The sequence below is a fragment of the Lepeophtheirus salmonis genome, chromosome 4, assembly GCF_016086655.4.
Source record: "Lepeophtheirus salmonis chromosome 4, UVic_Lsal_1.4, whole genome shotgun sequence".
Lineage (NCBI taxonomy): Eukaryota > Metazoa > Arthropoda > Copepoda > Siphonostomatoida > Caligidae > Lepeophtheirus > Lepeophtheirus salmonis.
In genome coordinates, this window is record NC_052134.2 from 1,303,889 (window position 1) to 1,326,499 (window position 22,611).

Consider the following 22,611-nt stretch of genomic DNA (forward strand, 5'->3'; position numbering starts at 1 on the left):
TTATTGAAAACAAATATGACATATCGAGAACGAAGAAAAAATGATTTTTTTTTTTTGCGAATTAACACGGATCGAAAATAAGAATGTGCCAACGCTAGATGTTTCTCAATTTTTATAAGATTCCAGATTGAGGCTGCGTATATCCAACCTCAAAACTATGAAAATGGACAATAAGATCGAAAGGAGGTGGGGCAGAGCGAAAAAACTAATATATCTCAAATGAAACCTTTTTTGTAGAAACAATAAATTGAGTGTACTTAGTTTACAATAAAATATATTTTATAATTATTAAAAAAAAGAAAAAAAATGACGTATAGCAGGGCAATTGAAAAGTCCCAGGCATACCATAGTAAAACACATTTTTGGCGAAATTTAGGGTTTTTTTTACTCAACTAATTCCCTTCCAGGGGGATTCACTGATTATAGCGATCCTTTAACTTTTTTATACCACTTTTGTATTACAATTTGTCCTTTGCTTCAAAATAGTCCTCAGTTTCGGCGATCACCTCTTCATTCAACGAAAATTTCTTCCCGGCTAGTATTCTTTTGAGATCTGAGAACAGGAAATAGTTGCTGAGGGCCAGATCTGGAGAATACGGTTGATAAGGAAGCAACTCGAAGAACAATTCATGACTTGTGACACGGTGCATTGTCTTGGTGAAGCAACACTTTCTTTTTCTTCAAAATGCGGCCGTTTTTCGGCAATTTCGCCAAACGATCAAATAACACTATGTAATAGTCGCTGTTGATAAACCTTCCATTTCAAGGTAGTCAATGAAAGTTATTCCATGTGCATCACAAAATACAGACGCCATAACCCTGCCAGCCAACTGTTACATTTTCCCACACTTTGGAGCGGGTTCGTCGTGTGCAGTCCACTCGGATGACTGTCGATTGGAATTTGGAGTAAAATAATGGAGCCACGTATCATCCATTGTCACATATCGACGCAAAAACTCGGGTCTATGACGCTTGATCATCTTCAAACATTGCTCCAAATCTTCAACTCGTCGTATTTTTTGTTTAAAAGTGAGCTCGCGCCGCACCCACTTTACGCAGAGCTTTCTCATACTCAAATATTCGTGAGTCATATGATGTACACGTTCAGTTGATATCATTAGAGTGTATGCTATTTCATGCAATTTCAATTTACAGTGAATCAAAATCATTTTGTGGATTTTTTTAATGTTTTTGTTGGTAACAACCTTTTTAGGGCATCCATTGCGTTCACCGTCTTCGGTGCTCATTTCACCACGTCTGAACATAGCATACCAATCCTGGATGGTTGATTTTCCAAGGGAAGTGTCCGGAAACTCGGTATCAAGCCAAGTTTTTTCTTCAACTATATTTTTTCCCTTCAAGTAATCTGTTATTAACATGCGAAATTCCTTTTTATCCATTTTTTTCCAAAAACAAAGTTGCTTCACTCAAAATACTATAATTCAGAAACTAATGATCCGAGAGTTGTCAAATGTTTACATACATCTTTTGAGGGTTAGGACTAACTAAAAAACATATTTTTTTTAAATTCTAGTAGCGTCATCTGTATATTAGGCCTGGGACTTCTCAATTGACCTAGTACATGTTCAAATTACAGCAATTGAACTTGATTGAAATTTAGATGATGACTCTTTTTTATTTCTTTAGGATTTTGTAACCCAACTATTGGACTGATAAATATGACAACTTTCAATTACGTTTAATTCACCAATAATAGTTTAATAGTTACCATGACATTAGTGACCTTCTTAGTTCATTTTTAACACATGAAACCAGTAATAAAAATCAATGTCATCCTAGTTTAAGACTGTACATACAAAAAATATATTATTTAGATACATTTTTGCTCGCATTTCTCGTCATATAAATGGATATAAATAATTTCTTATTGTATGTTTTTAGACGAATGTTAATGATTTTTGTTAAGTATTTTCTTGTTGGGGTAGATCCTTCGATGGTCTTCCATGAAATGTAGAAGATATTTAAATTGTGACTTGCGATTTGCTATTAACCCACTATGTAATTATCATTCCATACGTGTAGCAAAGCAACTTTTTATGTGGTATCCATATAGTCTTCCCTACCATTCCCAAGTGCTGGGTCAACTTAACTTCTACAAAAATATCCGACACCTCCAAAATTTCCATTTTCTTCTTCTTTTTTTTTACTTCTTCGTGACCTTATAGTCTATATAATCATAATTCCCAAACCCTTCTAAAGTCTAAATTGTTATTTTGGATAGAGCATAGACACTAGCCATTCTAGTTCATTAATTCGACTTGTAAATAGTCAATGGCATCAGAGAAAAGTGTAACATTGCAGCATCATTCTGTATGTATTGACGTTCCTGTGTTACAAATACATAGATTTTTTTCCAAAACTTGTGAATTTATTTGCAAAAGATAGATTTTGATTAATGGCATTTCTTGTTCATCTAGTTAAATATCCTACATTTCAAATGTTTTCTTTATACATAGAATAACTATTTGCTACATATAACTAACTAGCTATAAATTAAATCTATACTGAAGGACACAAATGAGTCATTCGTATTTATATTGGTTATAAAATATGTTATTTAAAAATAATAATGTGTGTTGGAGTTGAAGTCGGGGATTTCAAAATACTGGAGTGGGAGTCGGATTCGTTCATTTTATGTACCGACTCCGGGGGTCTTGCATTCAACACTCAACTTATAAGAAGGGAGCTTGTTAAAAGAAGAAATATAACTACTCCGGTGTTTTGATACCTAAACAACTTCATAGGAAGATCTCGGGAAGATTCAGGTATAGAAAAAGTGGGATGGAAATCGTTAATGATGAATCTGTGTACAAACTTAAGGGATAGGTAGATGAGCCACATCTAAACTAGATAAAAGATATAGGCGTTGTACATTTTGTAAGAATTACGCAGAGTCCTCCTTCCATCAATTTTACAAATGTGAAATCTTGAAACCTGTGACAAAGTTAGTGGAGAAAAAAATGAAGGATGAACCTAAGCTGGAACTTCATAAAAAAGACCGGAGAGTTACTAAGCCTCCCAAGACTTGATCCCATTTCAAACCCAATTCCATCCTTACAAAGATTATATGCAAAATTTATCAGAGCCTGGATGATTTCATAGATAGACAATTTAGAAAATTTACAACATCTATAAGAGCAAATACTATTTTTTTAATCTATTGAAAACTAAGAGTCCGAGTTATACTTCCTCCCTCATTTGCGTGTGGTTAATTTTCTTCTTAGTTAAAGATATACAGGTAGTTGCATAAATACGCGGACTATTTTTTAAACTTTTATATCTCGAGGTTCCGTGACCGGAAATAAAAAATTCCGGCACAATTAACTCGGTAAATATTTTGGCTTTGTTTTTGTTTTTCTTACTCGCATCAAACAAAGTCGTTTACGATAAATGACGAGGCCAAACGTCATATGGTTGCCACTCTCCTCCGCGCCGGTAGGTCTGTCAAGGAAATAATCAAGGATACTGGACTATCTAGGACTACTGTGTTGAAGGTGCCGAAGCTTTTCAAGGAGGGAAAAGATCTGAAGGAGGGTTTTCGGACCGGCAGACCACGGAAAATCAATATGGATGAGGTGAAGGAGGCCTTTATAAAAACATTTGGCCACCTCAATCACCTGATTTGAATCCCCTTGAATACTGTGTGTGGTGGCAAATTGAGAAGAAGGCCTCTGCTATCCGCCACCCGAATTTGGACTCATTGAAGGCCAGCGTCAATGAGCAATGGGCAGCCATGGAAGACCATTACATCATCAATGTGTGCAATGCCTTCCGCGGGCGCTTGGAGGGTGTCATAGCAGCTGATGGCGGTTATATTCAGTAATTATATTAAATTTTATACCAGAATAAATTCTCTATTATATAGTTCTAAAAAAAAACGTCATACGAATTTTATTACACATTTAATTATTTGCCAAAAATAGTCTGCGTATTTATGCAACTACCGGTATATTTCGTCATTGGGGTTACATTTTATATTAACCGTAAATTTTTTTTCTTTCCTTTTATGTTGATTTGCTTCAAACTTTGAAGGCTGATATTTTATATTGTATCTATTACATGACTGTTGTGCTTTTATTTTCATTTTATTTTTACACTGAGATAATTAAATAAATAAAGGATCAAAGGAAAAAATGGTTTATAGTTTAGTCAGAATTACTATTATGGATTTACTAAAAAATTGAATCAATTGAAAAATTGGTGTATCCCTGAAGTACTTTGTTAGAAAAAAATAAAGATTAAGTATTGTCTTTTAGTAGATGGTTGCGTTTGTGTAATGATTAGTGCTTCATATATCATTATCAAATCTAGCTTTAGTTAGTATTTACCAGTAAAATGTACCTTCGGAAAATTTTCTACATTAGGTTGCCTAAATGTGTTATTCGGATTGGAGTGCTGTATCATACAAATGTGATTTTCCAACTTGAAATATCTGATACTTGCGCAAAAACATTTCATCTTCAAAGGTATTATTCAGCAGCATAAAAATACATTAAACAAAATAAAAGGTTATTATTAAACTTTAATAAAATGTCTTTAAATATTTGAATGTTTATACAAGATATAAATTTTTTAATCCTTTGTTTCGTCATCAAATCAATAAAATTGAGCTGAGCTGATAAGATACCTTACAAAAATGAGATCCTTGGGTTATTATATTCAAACAACTATAAAATTGTTCATATAAAGATTTTAACAGATTATTTTAGTTAATAAATTAATTGTGGACAGGTATATGTATAATCTGTATAAAAATTAATTGAATATTGAAAGGTTTTTTTACGTGTAAGATCTGTAGTTTTTATATTTATTCCAGTGATTTATATAATAGTTAATTTTTATAGATAGTGATTGGATATATGTAATAAATAACCTGAATGAAAAAATTTATAATTAATTTTATATATAAGAGAAAAGACTTTTTTTATCATCTATGATATATGATGTTTGCGGTTTTTGCTCTATCATTTTTACAAAGGGATTGATCCTCCTCGGGTTGTGGTTGGGATGATGTAGAATAGGTTATAATGGGTAAAAGTTCGGAACATGTTTCACTCACAACAGAAATTGTGTGACGGCGGTTGACATTATTGCCCATTCTTCGAACATTTGGATTACTATTTGGGCACTCATTATCTTCATCATCGCTTATGGACTCAAATGACGACAAGGAATATGATTCATATATTTCACCAATGTCTCTGTCAAGTAAAAATAATATTATTGAAGGAATAAAAGGTCATTTTTTTACTAATTAAAAAAATTATAAGGTTGTAAATTAATTATTTGATTCAAAGTGGATTGAATGGATAATGATTAAACTATGTAGTTTTTGGTTTAACCATTAAAAATTAATATTGTATTTTTAATTTATCTTTCACACATTCAATGCCAGTTAAAAAATTGATGTAAAATGATTAAGTTTGATACTAAATTTTATATTCAATGCTAGTATTATGTTGAAAATTCAATGTATAAATTGTTTTTATAACTCTTAATTTTCAAGAAGAATATTGAGAAGGTTTGAAAAGGTTTAGGATTAAATATGGAGATTATATCAATCTTCAGCCAATTTTTCTAAAAGATACTTACTAAATTTTAGTCATTTAGGCAGATCTTTACAATAAAACTAATTCAACTTTCTGGAACAGGAAAATTGTTTTGTCGGATTGGTTAATACAATGTATATGTGGCTGAACGTAATGGTGGTTACCTTAGTTGGTTTTGACCTATGATGCAGTTATATTATTGTATCATCATCGGCTTCCGCTTTTGCAAAATGACTAAAGTTTTAGTGTGAATCTTTGAAAGAATGAAAAATATGTATTATGTAATTTTTGTTGAAAAGTGCTGTTATCATATTCAGATCTGAATTATTTCAAAACTACCTAGTTAGATATTTTTTTCTAACCAACAACAGGCCCATAATTTTAATTACATCTTGTTTGCTTTTTTATTTATATATAGACATGTTGTTTGCAAGTTGTAACTTGTGTAGCTATATTTAACCATTTCTACAACTAATTAAATTACTTCATCCGTCCGTTTAATTGCCAACTATTAATAGAGGATTTTTTTTTTCATTTTTATATATTAAAATAACTTATTTATTTTATGACAGTAACATTGAATCCTTGGATTATTCAATGTACCAACAAATTACTTATAAATTCGTAGGGTTATTTTTTTAAAGTCAAAAGTTTTACCATAAATATTAGCAAAATATTCAATTATTCTTGAATATACTTCACTAGAAATTATTTATCTCTTTTTTTTTCTTTTTTGTTGCAACTCGTACAATATATATGAAAAATCATCATTAACCATATATATAAACATTAGGTACTAGGAAACTGCTCTGGGGAAAATTGTCAGTGTAAGATTGCCCTGGAGAAAATTGCCCGTATTTAATTCAAACTTCATGATGAATAATAGCACATTAAAACTGCGCTTAATATTACTTATAAAAAATATCTAAGCGTATTCGTTTCTTCCATCCCCCAAGGGAGTACTTTTCAGTGTGAGTAAAACCATTGCAATACAATTTCCTAGATTGGATTATTATATTCAATCCCATCTTCTAAGAAATTGATCGAGAGGATTGGTAAGGAGGGGCAGGGGGGAATAAATAGCTTAAGGCCTGTTAAAATATGGTTGAATACCCTCTGCCCTCGGATTGGACCAGGGGTAGTGTGGGATTGCTAAAGGCCTCACGTTTATAATCTTTAAAAAAATTGTATTTGCCATAAAAGAGGGTACAAAAAAAAATGTATGCAATAATATTACAGAAGTTTACATTGAACTAACTTAGCCTATAAGATTTTAAACTTTTTTATCGAATGTGAGACATGCCCCTTGTTGATTCGGCACATGACGATGGTTTTTAACGATACCAAGACTTCCAAATCTAACCCGAGGGCTTGAACCTAGTTATTGCTGTTAGACGTGTTACTTTGGTGATGCTTTTTAAGGACCTATGGGTACCCTTAAGTACCCTGCCTAACCTGAGGGCTTGAAACTATTTTTTGATATCAGATGAGTTCCTTTAATATATGTGATGCTTTGTACGGGGGGTTTAACTATCCACCTTCTTAAGGAAAGAAGCGACAAGGCAAGGGTTGTAATAATAAAACAAAACATACAATACAGCACTAAAATTTTGTTTATATAATAACGAAACCTCGATAAATAATAATTATTAGGCACAGGACTTATGCAGAGTAAAAAATACAATTTTTCTCGGGAAAAATATGAAGAGAGCCCCATAAAATTTGTAAATTCTATCAAAATGAAAAGTCAGACATTTTTTTCTTAATTTTTATGTTTCTAATCTCCTTAGTTCAACCCAATCTAAACAAATTACTTCAAAACTCATAAGTACACGATTATATTATTGATTATAATTAAGTATAAACATACGACAATTGATATTCCATTGCATTTTCTGGTATTTGCTGGGATAAAGCGGTTCTTCTATTTATTCTTTCCATAATAGGACTTGAAACATTGCTTCCGGACTCGTTTTGAGCTTAATAATAAATAAAATACATACATTGATTAGTCGTTTGTGTACATACATTAATTTATTTACTCTTGACTTTATTTTGTCGGTAAAGTAAAGAAAAAAATATACCCAGTAATCAATAAAAAACTTGATTTATTTTCAATATTTATGAAAAGCAACCATATTCTACGTCTCTTTTTTTTTTTGGGGAGTCGATTTGTAAAAGTAAATAATATAAGTCACATACGTATGTACATATATCTAATTGAGATATTGATTTCATTGCTTTCAAGGGTACATACTTGAAAATCTACATTTACAAGTATATGTACACACGTCTACAATGTTCTACTACTTAAATATTTTTTTTAAATCTGAATTGATTTGTTGTAAAATATATACAGAGTAAAGAAACTAATTTTTTTAGACAGCTTTGTTTGATTTAAGCATTGTCCAAGTGGTAAAAAAACAAAATACAGTTAGCTGACAAGATTTTATTTCCTTTCATCCCAAAAAAATCCTTCTCATACATCTCCCAAGCCCAAAAGTTTTAGATGATACCATTTCATATTTCAAGGGAAAATCTATGGGCGTCATCCTCACTTTTGGAATGCAGTTTGGGGAGTGTTTAGAAGGCTAAGTTTGTTGGGGCCGGCAAATTGGGCGCACTGGCATAAAATGTACAACGAGTACATTCAAAATACCTACTCCATGTATGAAAAATTAGTCTTTTTCGGTGAGGCTGTATAATTGATGTTGAAATCAATCTCACCCTTGTTTAATGTTATTCGAGATTGACATATTATACTAAAAAAGTACTTTGTAATAGGGAAGAATAATTATTAATAAGTGTACTAATTATGTTCTTAAATTTTATAGAAAATTTTACTATTTTTATGATTATGTTCTTACATATATTTCAGAAAATAAAGATATATTTATTTTTTATTCTTGTTATTTAGCTTATTCAGAGTGAAAATATAAAGTGTCAAAAGAACTTTGCATTCGAATTGTCCTTTCAAAAGAACACATGAAAAAAGTTTTTTTCCCTGCAAAAAATTAATTTTTGATGACTTATTCGTCTTTCATACGTAATTAATACTAAAATGAAGTATTAAATCATTTTTTATTCATACTGCATCTATCATTGGTCCATATAGTGTTAAAAAGGAATTTTTATTAAGAGACTTCTAATCAGAGAAATAGTATTTGTCAAAATCCATTTTTTGTATAACATTTGTAACGGTCAGGCTCTATATTCAGCTATAAAAAGTAAAATACAATAAAGTTTATTAAAATAATATATCTTGGTTGATATGAAATGTTTAAAAAATGTTCAACTCCTTAATATCTACATTTTAATTCGAAAAAGAAAAAAAGTACTCAAAATAGGGACTAAGTATTCACTTAAACATTTTTTTTTGTGTGTGTACCTAAGGCTAGTTTTACAATTGAACCAAAAAAATAAATAATCATAACTAAAACATAATGAAGTTGTTATAGTTTTTTATTGATTTATATGGAGCTATTAAAGACATTTTTCTTTAAAGTTTCTTATTAAAATTAATACACAGATTTATTTAAATATTACATATACAGAAGATATATATATTTTTGTAAAATAGTAGCATTTAGAGATTGTAAATAGAGTTTGACTACTCAATATTAAGGTGATACAAATACCACCAAAATTAAAAATCCTTTCAAAATCAGCATAACCTAATTAAAGTACTACAACTATGTAATTAGAACACAAATACAAAAATTTAGCCAATTTGCTTAATGTTTATCCCTAGTGCAATTGCAATTTATTAACACGCATGAAGAAAAAACCAAATTGGGCGTTATTTTAAAATATACTTATCAATAAAATATTTCTATGAACAAAATAATTATGATGTTTTATATTTTTTTTTTGTGACTCTAATTTTCTTGATTCTAGAGGGTAATTAGTGATCGTACCTAGAACATTTATTAAATATATTAGACATTCTTAAGCTTCAGTACAAAAAATAAATAATGGAAGACTTTTTTCTTATTAATTATCCTTTAGATATAATTTAAATTTAGAATTTAAATATTGCTTTTATATTCTAACAAGAAAAATAACAACATTTAGAGTGTTCCAATTCCCCCTCCCCCAAAAAAAAAAAAATATATATATATAAATCAACGTTAGAATCAGATAGCTCTTTCTATAGTACTGCACAACGTCAGTTGAAAATATATACGGACACAGTTACTAGTACATATGTCAAATTTGACTGTGCTGTGCGTAAGTTTTTATTTTTTTGTTTCAAGTAGGCATTACTAATTGGCAAATTTGTATTCGCAGGGCACACTTTGTTCATTAGTAGCATTGGTCAATATTTGAGGGATGGGTTCAAATATTCTTTAAAAATGACTCATTATTTTTTTCTGTCATATTAAGGACCTCAATTATCCATTTCTGGACTATAGACTAAAAGAGAAGAAGAAAATATCCTTCAGCTTTACAAAACGTTGCTCACTAAGACTTTTGTGTGAGGAGATTGTAAGGAACTGGTAATGCTGGTTATTCTGTAAATAAGTGACGGAAAGGACAAAGTTTTCGACTGTTTATATGACTTGGGGACATACACAAAGCAAAGTGGATGTCTAAGCTTCTTTATGCTTTAAATATCGATCTCCTCAGCAAAAATATGGTTCAAGAATGATCTAAGGGGACTGTATTTTTGACTGGACAGAAGCAGAAACTAAATTACTTCGTATTTATTTTTGATTAGCTCTCTTGGTGGTTCAAAGCTCCACTTCCTTCAGCAGCACCTTTGAATGATTTCATACGAGTCAATAACTTGATCAGTTATATGACGATATATAAAACTTGTGTAAATGTAACAATCAAGGCATTCTCGGCACATTTGTGGTACTTAACACAAGAACTCGTACCATTATTTTTTGATGAAGTTAGAAATGACATCAAAACATACATGGTATCGAAATTACTGAGTTTATGACTAAAACTCTGGAGCAAGAGGCATGGCTTAAGATCAAAGAAACCGAAAGTAAAAAAAAGTCGTTGGAATTTAAAAAATAACAAATGATCTTTGTACTTATATGTGTAAAGTAGTTACTGATATGATTATAAATTTACATTATTATAAAAAGATGATAATTAGTAGAATGGAAAATAACTAAAAAAGGAAAAACTATTTTTTCTTTTCTTCCTCCTTTCTCAACAGAAGTTTAATAATGTCTTCTATATTTAATGAACGGTCTAGGTGCTATTACTTATTGCTTGATACAATCAAGGAAAGTGAAGTCACAAAAAGAAGTATCAATCCAGATAATGTTTATTTGATTATAGAAATATTTTACTATTCATTCTTTTATGTTAAGAACCATAGTGAAGAAAAATTTGTTTCATACCCATTTAGAAATTGCAATTTTGCTAAAAGGTAAACGTTAAACAAATTTGCAAAATTTTATATTTGTCTTCTACTTACCTAGTTACAGTACTAAAATTAGATTTAGCTGATTTCGATAATGTTGGGGCAACTACATCAACATACTCAATATATAACAAACGACTATTCAGTTATTGATTTATTGAAATGTAATGTTATCATAATTAAAACGAAATAGATACTGCTATAAAATATATAATTTTAATTACCGCTTTTGTATCTAACATTTAGAGATAAGATAAAGAAAACCATAAACCAAATGTGTGCGAAATAAAAACCACACAATTAATATTAGTACAAGTATGTTGCCCAAGCAATAACTTTTTGTCCGTTTGGGCCGTGAGTAAACTTGAATATTATTCTATAATTAACAACACAGTCTCCATAAATTCACCTCTTTAACATAATTAGCAAGATAAATTCTTCCAAGGGAAGAAAAGTTATATACAACATGAGGAAAATGACAGAAAATCACGAATTGACGTTATCAAAAAGGACACCTTGAGTATGGAAAATATGTCAACAAGACAATATAACATTTATTGCTAGTTGAAGTAAATTTGCACTCGAATCTCAAGCTATTACTCACAAATCTTAAAGCTTCTTTTACTTACACTCAGTGCAAGTCATTCAATTTTTAGAGACATAGTCCTGCAACTCATTCAAGTTTATTCGAATATGACTATATTCCTCTAAGCTGCAGCGTACTTATGTTATAAGAGACATAAGCAAGTATATATAATATATTTTATTCATATTTTCTGAAAAGTGCAAACATATATTAAGCATTTAAGTAGATGAATCTATATATAAAATAAATACATACTATAACTTATAGCTAAAATTAGATAAGTAAATAACTCCCGTGACGTATTTAAATGGGATTTTTTTTCAAATCACTATTTTGATATATATGTAGAAGTAATGACGTATTATGTGACATTTGTACTAAATATGACTTAAATATTAAATGATTTATTCTCTTCATGTACGAGAATAAACACACATCTATCATATTTAAGTATGCAATTTTTTATTCAAAAGAATATATTTATAGATGTAAATATGTACATCTAACACATACCTTCAACTTCGTGTATGTCCCTATTGACACGATGTCTCCTATATGATCCGATCAAGCTTAGAGGACGACGATCTTCTAATGAAGATTTGCGACTGTGTCTTTTTTTATAATTAAGCCCCTGTTCATTCATCATTGAAGAAATATAATCAGGTGTTAGGAGACGTGGATTTAGTCGAAGTGCTTGAGCTTCTTCATAGGTTGGCAAATCGCTGTCGACCTGTTAGTTAAAAAGAAATATATAGATTTTCCATATATCTAGGATTTTAAAATCCAGTTTAATACCACTGCTTCGTAGTTGGGTAGACCCATCTTTTCATCTTGAGAATATAAATATGAATTATCCATATGTGAAGGGTGGTTTGAACTTTGGTGATTTCTATCTCTTGTAGAACGGTCCTCATCGTTAGAGTCTATTACCTATAAAATATTAATGTTTACATAGCTGTATTTGTAACTTATTTAAGTATATTAATATATTCTATCAATTTATGTAGGCACATTCTTTATAATTTAATTACCTTTTACCTTTTAAAAAAAATACTATAAATAGTTATAAAAATGGTAGATATAAGAGTTTGAAGGTATTGAGGTATTTAAGAGCGGTTAGTAGAATTTTCTTATAAATACCAAATTTGAAAAATAAAGTTTCTGAAAAGTAATAATAGACAACATTTAACAAAGAAAATTTATTTTTTTATTTTAAAGTTATATTTTTATTTTTTTAGAAAAAACGATATTTTGGTAAATAAACTGTTAACTTAAAAACATTATTTATCAAACAATCTTTTCTTTTTGACAATAACTGACTCAAAATACCCTTAGTTAAAGTATTTGATCCTCACCATTCATTTCAAATTTCTATGATATATTTCATTATTGGACCAAATAAACAAAATCATTTTCTTGTAAAGGAGCCCTAAGATGGAAGCAGTCCAAAAATATTTAACTTATGAATTTTTATATATATGAGCTTGATATATTTTTTTGAATGTTCCTCTAATAAATCAGATGGAGTTAACATAATAGAATTACTTTTACCCCATCTGAACTAGGAATATTTTGTGAAATCCATATACATAGAGTATATTTCATTGTTAGGAGTTAGGAGGGCAAAAGCATACAAACAAAAAGTTCAAGGGATTCATTTATCTGGTGCACGTTGTCTATTGAACTACGTCAACTCCATTTTATTGATAGATGTTTAATATTAGGTAATTCAAATTAAATAAGTAATTTTATTATATTCGTTGAAAGTTAACTGGCCAAAGTTTGGATGGATAGTCGTCATTTTTTTGCCCTACGAGTTTTATAGTACAACTATAGCACCATTCACCAAAATCACTTTTTTTTTTGTTAAATAACAACAAAATATGATGATATTAGAAGAGTTGTATCCTCTAATCTTAACAATAGCCGCAGTAATTATCAATCACTCTCAAGATATTCAAAAAAGGCTTATATTTTCTAGTATTTTTCTCTATCTTAAAAGATTCAATGTTTTTTAGTGATTAATGCTCAACATAGGGATAAATTATATGAATATATTTCAAAACCGAATGTTCAAAGATTTCAAAAATATTTTTAAATGTATTTATCTTTTTAAAATCTCGTTTCCTCTTGTTTTAATTGATATTTTTCCTTCAGACGTGTATAGTTCCAAGAAGAATAAATGTAAAAAAGAAATAAATTATGTTCAAAACATCATATTAGAAAATTAAATTCATTAGTTTTTACTTCTTCTTTGTCAGAGTGACATTCACTTTTTTAAAACGAAAAAAGCTCGGATGGATAATACTGAAAAAATTTGGATAAAACTGAATTAATACATATCAATAAACTGTGATTGCTGCAGTTTTTTTGAAGGATAATAATTATAATAGTATTTTCAAATAATCATGAACACTTATGGATATTGTTATTAGCACATCACCAAATTCCCCGATACTCAAATGTTCATATAATGTTCCATTAATTTAATATGTTGTAATTTATTTTCCTTTTTATTGTCATTATGCAAAATTATACCCATTCAAGGGAACTATGTGATACTTTCGGTCAGGGATATTACCAATTTTTTTCATTTGAGAAAGCTTTGCCCCAAACACTATCAACACCGTAATTGTAATATATAGATTTTATGTATATTTGAAAAAAAATCAGGGGCTTTCTATACTTATTTTTGTGGTCGGGACTTGAGACCTCCTCCCACCAAAAAAAAAATGTGCTATCGACACATCTGTTATCCACAAAAATATAAATCAATGATTTTTTTTTCTCCGGAGACATTTTAAAAATTAAATTTGAAAAATCACTCCAAAGTTTTTTAAGGTGTGCTTTTTACCACTAAAATATTAACTTTCTTGGTGTTTGGCTTTCCATGCTTACTATCGAGGGATATACAATATGGTTGGGCTTCATTTTCAAAATTGGGAGTTTTTAAGGTATTAAAGTTCTTTATTTTGTTGCAATATTTCAAAATAGACAAATTTTGAGCTTTTTTGAAAGATATTTATAGGTAGTTCAACAGTCTTAAAGTTTTAAAAATTTAGACTTTTTTAAAAATACACATTAAATCATATATATATATACAATTAAAGATGGGATTTTAGTAAGATCAGGAAGGGAAGACGAGGGCATGACATATTGTACTTCTGAATTAAGACCCTTGTTTATATCAGGTACTAGTTGGGGGAGAAAATTAATTACTGCCATGAAGAAGAGAATGTAATACATTTCAAAAAGCATTTGTGCTTTTTTCAAACAATTTATAGCAAAACATGCTTCATTGCTGCAAACGGCTGATTAAATAAATAACATAAAAAAAAATAGCAAACACAACAACTGTTCTTCTTTTTTTAATCGCTAAACTTAGTTTTTTTTCTTTTCAAGGAACTCTTCTTTATGTATGATATATGTTTTGTACATAAATGAAATTAAAACAATAATTTACTTTAAGGTTGTTGAGCTATTTCGAAATATTTTTCATAGCGGCTCGAGATATTTGTAGACCAAAAGAAACATTTAGAGATATTAAAAACCCATTACATAGAAAGTTTAGTAAATAAGCTCCAACCTAATGTACATAAACAGCTTATATACTTCTACATATGTACAATATAGTCAGCTTAAATAAAACCTCTGTTTTGAGTTATTTGACTCTTTCTTCCGGAGAATAAAGAAATCTAAGACATACACAAACATTATGAAATGAGAGAAGAATATAGAATAATATATCTGGCAAAGAGTAGACATATAATTTATAAAGTTTTTCTTTAAGTTAAGGTGCCAAATGTAAAATATATTACACATTGCCGTAAAAAAAAATACGATATCCACTTGTGACTGTGAATTTTATTTTAACGAAAAATGTTTTTAAATTAAAATGAAATTGAGTTGAGGTAAAATATCTTGAATCTTTGAAAAACCCGGTCTTTCTACTGATAAGGTGTTAAAATATCCTTGTCTTTACTTTTTATAATTTTAATAGACATTCATGAGTTTATATTTCATTTATTTCCCGACTTTTGCATATTACAAGCCAGAAAACATTGTATTACAATAATTTTAAAATAAACATGTTCGAAGAATCATTTTATTTTTATTCAACTTCTCAGTTGAAAAAAAAGATCTTATTTCTTGCAAACAATTAATAGATAAAGTTTATAGAATATTCCATTGAAAAAAGCTTAAAATTAGAAAAAAAAGATACAGATTTTAATTTGTAAAAATCTCTCGATGTAATGTAATTATCAAAAAATAAAAAATAATCAATAATAAAATTAAAAGTTTTTTGTTCATTTTTTTTATTTTCCTAGAAATTTAAAAATCGATCCGTTCACTCAAGTTTCTAGTTATCCGTTTCGAAGTAACTTAGACAAATATATAAAATGCAATGAAAAATATTATCTACAGAATAGGACCCAAAACTTTCTGTAGGTTTTAATTACATTTTTCTCTCGTGATTATTAAATTTTAAGTTTTTAAATGTTGAAAGTTTTTTTCTTAAAACATGTCTCTTAGTGTACATTTGTCTGAGCAACAAAACAATATGCAAACGTGTATGCAATCTTCTCTACAGTTGTGTCCGTGCCAAGAAGGCAACAGAGACTCTCGACATCTCTGTCCCGACTATCTACAACATCAAGATATTTACAGCCACATACAGCCATGAAGAACCAAAACTTATGCAGCAACTATAAGGTTGACTTATGGCCTGCCTCCAAGTGACCCTCCTCTAATACTTATCTCAACATCCTGGACTTTGCAGTTTGAGGTGTCTTAGTGAAGAATGTCTGCCTCAACTATCATCACAATTTGTATTTGCTCAGAGATGCCATCATGACTGCCTGGTACGCCATGGGCACGACATTCATCTTCACGAGCTACTAATATGTTGGCTGGCGTATCGAGGCTGTTAATGCTTGTGAAGGAAGACATATTGGATAAAAAAATAAAGCCAGATGTTGTATTTGAACATATCACATATGGGTTTTGAGTGTTCTTTTCTTGATTCAATAAAAAAAATCACGTTTTTTTGTTATTTACTCATACTGCTCCTATTTTTGTGTCCCCACATTGAGCATCAGTGTTTCTCAACTGGTAAAGTACGATATAAATGTTATTTATAGCTAGCAGAGAGCTGCTTAAAAAATATAATTTCAATCACATTGAGTACAAGCGCTAACAAACAGGAGGGTTTATTTTTCCGATCCAAGCCCAATATAAATAAAAGGGTAATTTTCTGGTCTTAAAATCAAGTTGAATTTTGAAAAAAAATTCCGAGGATAAGTGGTTCCATAAATTATTCATTTTTTTTATACTCAAATAAAAAATGATTGGACGTCTCTAAATTATTCCCACAGAAGAAGCATATCCTTTCTTTGATAGACCTTGCCTGAGTCCTACCTAGAAGGAGAGTGCTCGTAATAATTCGATATTTCAACCAATATAAGGAAAAATTCAAACCTACATTCCGAAAGGACCTCAACACATTTATTGGATTGGATTTCTAATTATAGTACTTCCATCTTTCTCTTAACCAACCGTAACAAGTGTTTCTTATCGTTTTTCTTTTCGAATTGTTTTGTTCTTCGTTCCTTTCTGGGGCCAAATGTCCTCTTATTAAAAAAAATCTATTTTTGTCAAAATTTCCTTCTTTTCCAATTCTTTACTAAACGTAAAAAGAATTGGGTGTTTTTTATGAACAACTTCTACCAGAAAGTCTAGTCTCCTTCTAATTGATGAATTCGTCATGTAGTCTAGTCTTGCATTTCCATCCACCGGTTCTTGTCATTCCATAGTTGATAAAACTTTTTTTTGAAATTTTACAATTAATTCCATCGTTTTCCATCCAAAAAAATACCTTTCTCCTTATGATTTGGAGAAACTTAAATAGACCATATCCTTTCATTATCTCTAAGACTTGCTCAGTCTTCTCCCCTAGTTTTATCTTCAGTAAATGTGCCCATACAGAGCCCTCCTCAAAAATTCGTCCAAACCAAGAGAATAAAAGAGTCTTCCAAAAATCTCTGAAGGATATTATCCCAAGCCCTCCAAATTTATTCATACAATATATTCTTCTCCACAACATTACCTTTTTTGGTCCATTAGGAAATATAAAATGTTGACATTTCTTTGCTAATCGTTTAGAAAACCCTTTAATCCTCAACAGATGAATTACTTTAGGTAGTATTAATGTGTTCCAGATAAAAATTATAGAGGAAACATTTCTAAAGATAAAGGTAGTGTACTTAGACTTTGTGTTGACCAAATCGTTTTCATTTTTTTCCCCCCGATTTTAATGCTCATCCCTTCTTTCTAGTGCAACAAACGATCCCAGTATTTTAATTACTTCTACAGTTTTATAATGTATTCGATCTGCTTTTCATACGTTTTGACTACTGAAAAGTTACTTATAACCCAGAAATGTATTTTAACTTTTGAAGGATGTCGTCGCTACAGTTAAATGATTTTTTAATTTATTTTACTTCTCCTGAGTATAAAGTAGTCAGGTCGTCTGCAAATGCCTCTACTTTATTTTTCTAGGCTTCCTACTTTAATCCCTTTAATAACAAAACAATTTTCAATTTCCATTATTAGAGGATTCAATGTAATTATGAAAAGATAAGGTGAAATTGGGTCGCCTTGGCGACTCCCTTTACTACCTAAGAATCTATTATTACTCTTTTCATAAAATGTGGGGAAGTCACTTCGATAAATGTCTACCATCTTCGAAAAAAGATCTCCAGAACCATTGTTCCTGAGACATACTTTTATCCATTAATATGATATTGAATCAAAGGCTTTTTTTAAATATATGGCCATAACTGCTAAATCTAGGCCACCTTTCTCCGTAGTCTATATTGAATTTTTTATTCCTCGTGGAAAATCCTACATATTTCGACCCCTTATAAAACCTTTTTTGGAAGGATGTATAATTGATGCCAAAACCTTTTGAATTATTTTATCCATAACTCCACTATATATTTTATAGGTAGTTCTCAGCATAGTTTGAGTCTTCGATTCTCGATCCACCTTCGCTTAGGTATCAAGGTTAATCGTCTATCTGTAATATTGTTTTTAAATTGATCTAATTATAATGTATCTCTATAGGCTATTTCTGATAGAGGAGCCAATCTGGTCCCGGGGATTTATTCTTCATGATATATGACATTATATAGTTTTCTATGTCTTTCTGGAATATAAATTTGTCTAAAGTGTCCTTAATAGCTTTAGGAATCTGAGGCCTGCTATAGCTTTTTTAATGATCACAGATATAAAGTTCGATTGACCATCATGTTTCTCGAACATTTCTTCTCCTCTACAATTACCTGGGTTTTTATATTTTGAAAATGTTTACTAAAGCTGAAGAAATTTCCTTTGAATTTACTATAAGTATTTCATTTGCATCAAACAATGAATTTACATCCTTTCTGGACATTTGATTACATTCAATTTTCTTAAATCCCTCAAAAATTACGTTTTCTTTTGATAAAGACTTATTGTCATTCCTTATTAGACATCCTTGGTTCTTAAACATTTTCACCCTGAATTTTGTGCCATCTTCATCCACACAATTCTCTTTTAATTTCCTTTCCTCACTGAGCCTCACCGAAAGTTTTATATATTCTCATCTTGAAGAATTAATTTCAAAGCATATGAAGATGTCTTTATTTCTCTATTCTTCAATTTATCTAAGATGTCAAGTATGATACATTTGATTTTTGTGTCAATCATTTCATCCCCAAAAGATATATATTTAACTTCCAGATACTTTTTAAGTCCATTTGTTGTTTTGCTAACTTAATTTTTATGGGGCTGTGATCCGAAAGTATTTTTTGCCAATGTATTGCAATCTTCCAGTGAGGGAAGCACAAAAAAATTGTCAACCCTTGAGCTCTTATCTAAGTTATCTCTCCAATTTTGAAAGTAGGCTTTGGCTTTTCTTTAAATTTCATGGATAGATCTTTTGAACGTCGAGTACCCATAAATTATTTCACAATTTTTGTTGTGTTAGGATTATTTTCATTCTTTTAATTATTTGTATCTCTTCTTTGGTACATTAGCATATAAAATCTCACATTACAATCATATCCTTATTATTCCTGTGATCCGCTTCCATTAGCTTAGCAAAATTAGAATCAAAGAATCCTGGTTCGTCCTTATTAGGTCCAGAGATGGATAATATCTTTGCACGAAATTACCCCCAGCTCATGGTAATAACAAGATAGTTGCCTTAGATGTATTTTGGTAATAATTTGGGCTTTAACGATTTCTTAACCATAATAAGAATTCCCCTTGTAGGGTGGATACCTTTTTTATAGACAGCTGGTATAAGGAAACTGTCATAACTCTTAATAAAATTCCCACTGAAGTTACACTTGTCTATTTTCGTGCTGTAAAAGGATAATATATCGGGATCTAAATCTAATAAACTATCCAAAAATCTTTTGAGCTTAGATTTATCAGTTAAAGAATTTGTGTTTGAAGATATAGTATTTAGGGTCATACAGTCAATTTATAAAGATAAAAAAAAACACCAAAACTATCAAAGTTAAGCTTATAACTTTTAAAAATTTAAAGGAAACTGGAAATTCAAGAGGTAACGAGTAGAGGGATGAGAAGGGGGATTAAGATAAAATTAAGAGGTTTAAGAACGTATACAATAATAAACGTAAATGGGTGAATATTATTGAACAATATTGTTCTTATTGAACAAAAAACTGTAATATTTATAAAATGAATGAATAAAATATGAATACACACAAGCCATGAAGTATTATAGGTAATTGATTGATTGGGTCAGAAATTTGATCATTTCATCTTCTTTATATATTGGGCATTCAAACGGTCGCTTGGATCCTGGAGATCTTGGAGTTAAGTATTTTGTTTCCAGTGATTTTGTCTTTGATTTTTTTTTTTGTTGAGGAGGAATTTCCAATCATCTCTTAGTTCGTGGTGTTTATTAGTCATAATATCACAACACTCATCTCGACCCATCGTATTCTCCCTCCCTCCCCCCATATTGACTATACGCATATTGTCTCCTTGGTTATTGGTTATGAGTTGATCAGTATACGGGGATTGGGTCTTGGTTACAATCTCCTAATGAAATCCCATTAGCATTCACTTCAATAGAGCTCATGTGAGGTACATGTTCTAGATCATCAGTTTGATTAGCTTATTTTCTTTCTTTTACAAATTCCCACTCTTCATTCTCTTCCTCCTCGATAATCTCATTCCTTTCCCCCAACCTATACATTTTCTCTTATTCTAAGGGGTAGTCCTCGGTTATTTCTGAAGTCTGTTTCAAACTACCAATAAGGTGTTTTCTTCAAAACAGTACATTTAGCCTTGATGTGACCAAATATTAGACATTGGAAGCATTGGACAAGCTGATCCTTAGAAATTTATTACATTGAACTTTGTGCCATTCATTTTTACCGTATTTGTCCACCACCATTCTGTTCCTTATGTTTTCTATATGTCATACCAACTCTCCAAATTTTCGGAACCATTCTTAACAGTCATTTCAACTGGGGATTGAATTGCCCTTATTGCCTCTAGTAACCAAATCTTAAAACCAACATCATCGTTATTTTACATTAAATATATTAAAATTTTCTATTCACATTTACAGGAGACTTTGTAGTGATGACTGTGATTCCTGCTCCACTTTTAAAATCATTTAATCTAAAAATCTCTACCTCTTTTAATCCAAGAATCCAAAAAAATTCCTCATACACTCCTGTATTTGGGGTGAAACCTATTAGTTTTAATCCTTTGGTACCTTTCCAATCCAAATAAAACTTCTTCCAAAAAGAATATTTTTTATTAAAGTTTCTTCATTTTTTCTTGTGTCAACAGATCCTTCTATTTCGCTCCGAGTGACTTATGATTCAAATTTCAAAATGATGAATGACGAATGATAGAATTAGTTATCAGGGCATAAATATAAGAACTATAACTTTCCAATGATCGAAAGTCAGCCGATCTCTTATGGAATTTCTTGGCTTAAATAACAATCAAAATGGATGGAGGCATAGTTATTATAATCAAATATAACAATACCTGTGGTACAAAAAATAATGGTCACATAAAAGTTATTTTAAGCACTCTAGAGGTCGCCCATTGTATTTTCATTTAAGTTGAAAAACTCATTCATTTTATCTACACTTACAGAGAGTTGGGATCAAATTTTCGCCTACTTTAAACCTTGATAACTTGAAAACGACATTATCAAATAAAAAACCAGTTACCAAATAGGATAGCTATTTTTGTCAGCTGACGATACGTAGTTCAGTTAGCATCATGCCGTCATCATATGAGGAGATAAAGAGCTATAAGTGGAACGAGGAGCTTTCGAGGTCCGCCGTAGTCATGCCATTGGTTAATAATGGAGGTGAAATCTCCAATTCACGATTGCTTCAAACTTAGGAGTGAATTGACGGACTGTTCAGCGTATCCGTAAGAAGCTAGAGGACACCTTGGATGTTGATGCCCCCTAAAGAGGGCACTCAAGGAGGAGGGCGCCGACAGGAAGGTCAGGGACTCCGACTCTGTCGACAAGGTGAAGAAGATGGTTAAGGATGACCCTACCAGGTCCATGAAGGCCGGAGACAGGCCCTGGGTGTGGCAACAGGACTCAGAACCCTGGCATGTGTCCAAAATCTCCATGCAGTGGTTAACCGAGAACTGTTATGACGTCGTAACCAAGGATTTGTGGCCTCCTAACTCTCCCGACCTTAATCCTTTGGACTATTTTGTCTGGAGCCATGTCGAGAGACATACCAACAGACATCCCCATAGCACCAAGGCCAGCCTGATGGACTCCATCAAGGAGGTATTCGGCAACATGGACAAGGAGATGGTAAAAAGAGCCTGCGGCCAGTTCAGAGGCCGTATTGAGACCGATACAGATGCCAACATTGATTATATCGAATAAATGGCTACTCTATACCTATATGCTCGTCATAGTTTTGATTTTCAATAAAAAAGTTAAAAAATGTATATTTTGTGTTGTTTTTTGTAGAAAAATACTTTGGCGACAATTTGAT

General features: G+C 30.7%; 2 protein-coding genes across 2 annotated transcripts in view; both read right to left on the reverse strand.

The window, feature by feature from the left end:
• Positions 1 to 833: 833 nt before the first annotated feature.
• On the reverse strand, positions 834 to 1,400 carry LOC121116230 (histone-lysine N-methyltransferase SETMAR-like). The gene has a single exon (XM_040710477.1). The coding sequence runs from the start codon at positions 1,398 to 1,400 to the stop codon at positions 834 to 836; it is 567 nt and encodes a 188-aa protein (XP_040566411.1).
• Positions 1,401 to 4,795: 3,395 nt separating this feature from the next.
• LOC121116845 (uncharacterized) overlaps positions 4,796 to 22,611 on the reverse strand; it is a 48,501-nt gene continuing 30,685 nt past the window's right edge. The window contains exons 5-8 of the mRNA XM_040711145.2: positions 12,338 to 12,472; positions 12,056 to 12,272; positions 7,441 to 7,549; positions 4,796 to 5,222 (exon numbers count right to left, since the gene is read on the reverse strand). Of these exons, the coding sequence (XP_040567079.1) occupies positions 4,949 to 5,222; positions 7,441 to 7,549; positions 12,056 to 12,272; positions 12,338 to 12,472 (735 nt within the window). The 3' untranslated portion in view covers positions 4,796 to 4,948. The remainder of the gene's footprint in view (positions 5,223 to 7,440; positions 7,550 to 12,055; positions 12,273 to 12,337; positions 12,473 to 22,611) is intronic.

What these genes read in the sequence shown, in the direction of transcription:
- LOC121116230 (XM_040710477.1), bottom strand. Translation starts at nt 1,400, where the DNA reads ATGGATAAAAAGGAATTTCGCATGTTAATAACAGATTACTTGAAGGGA.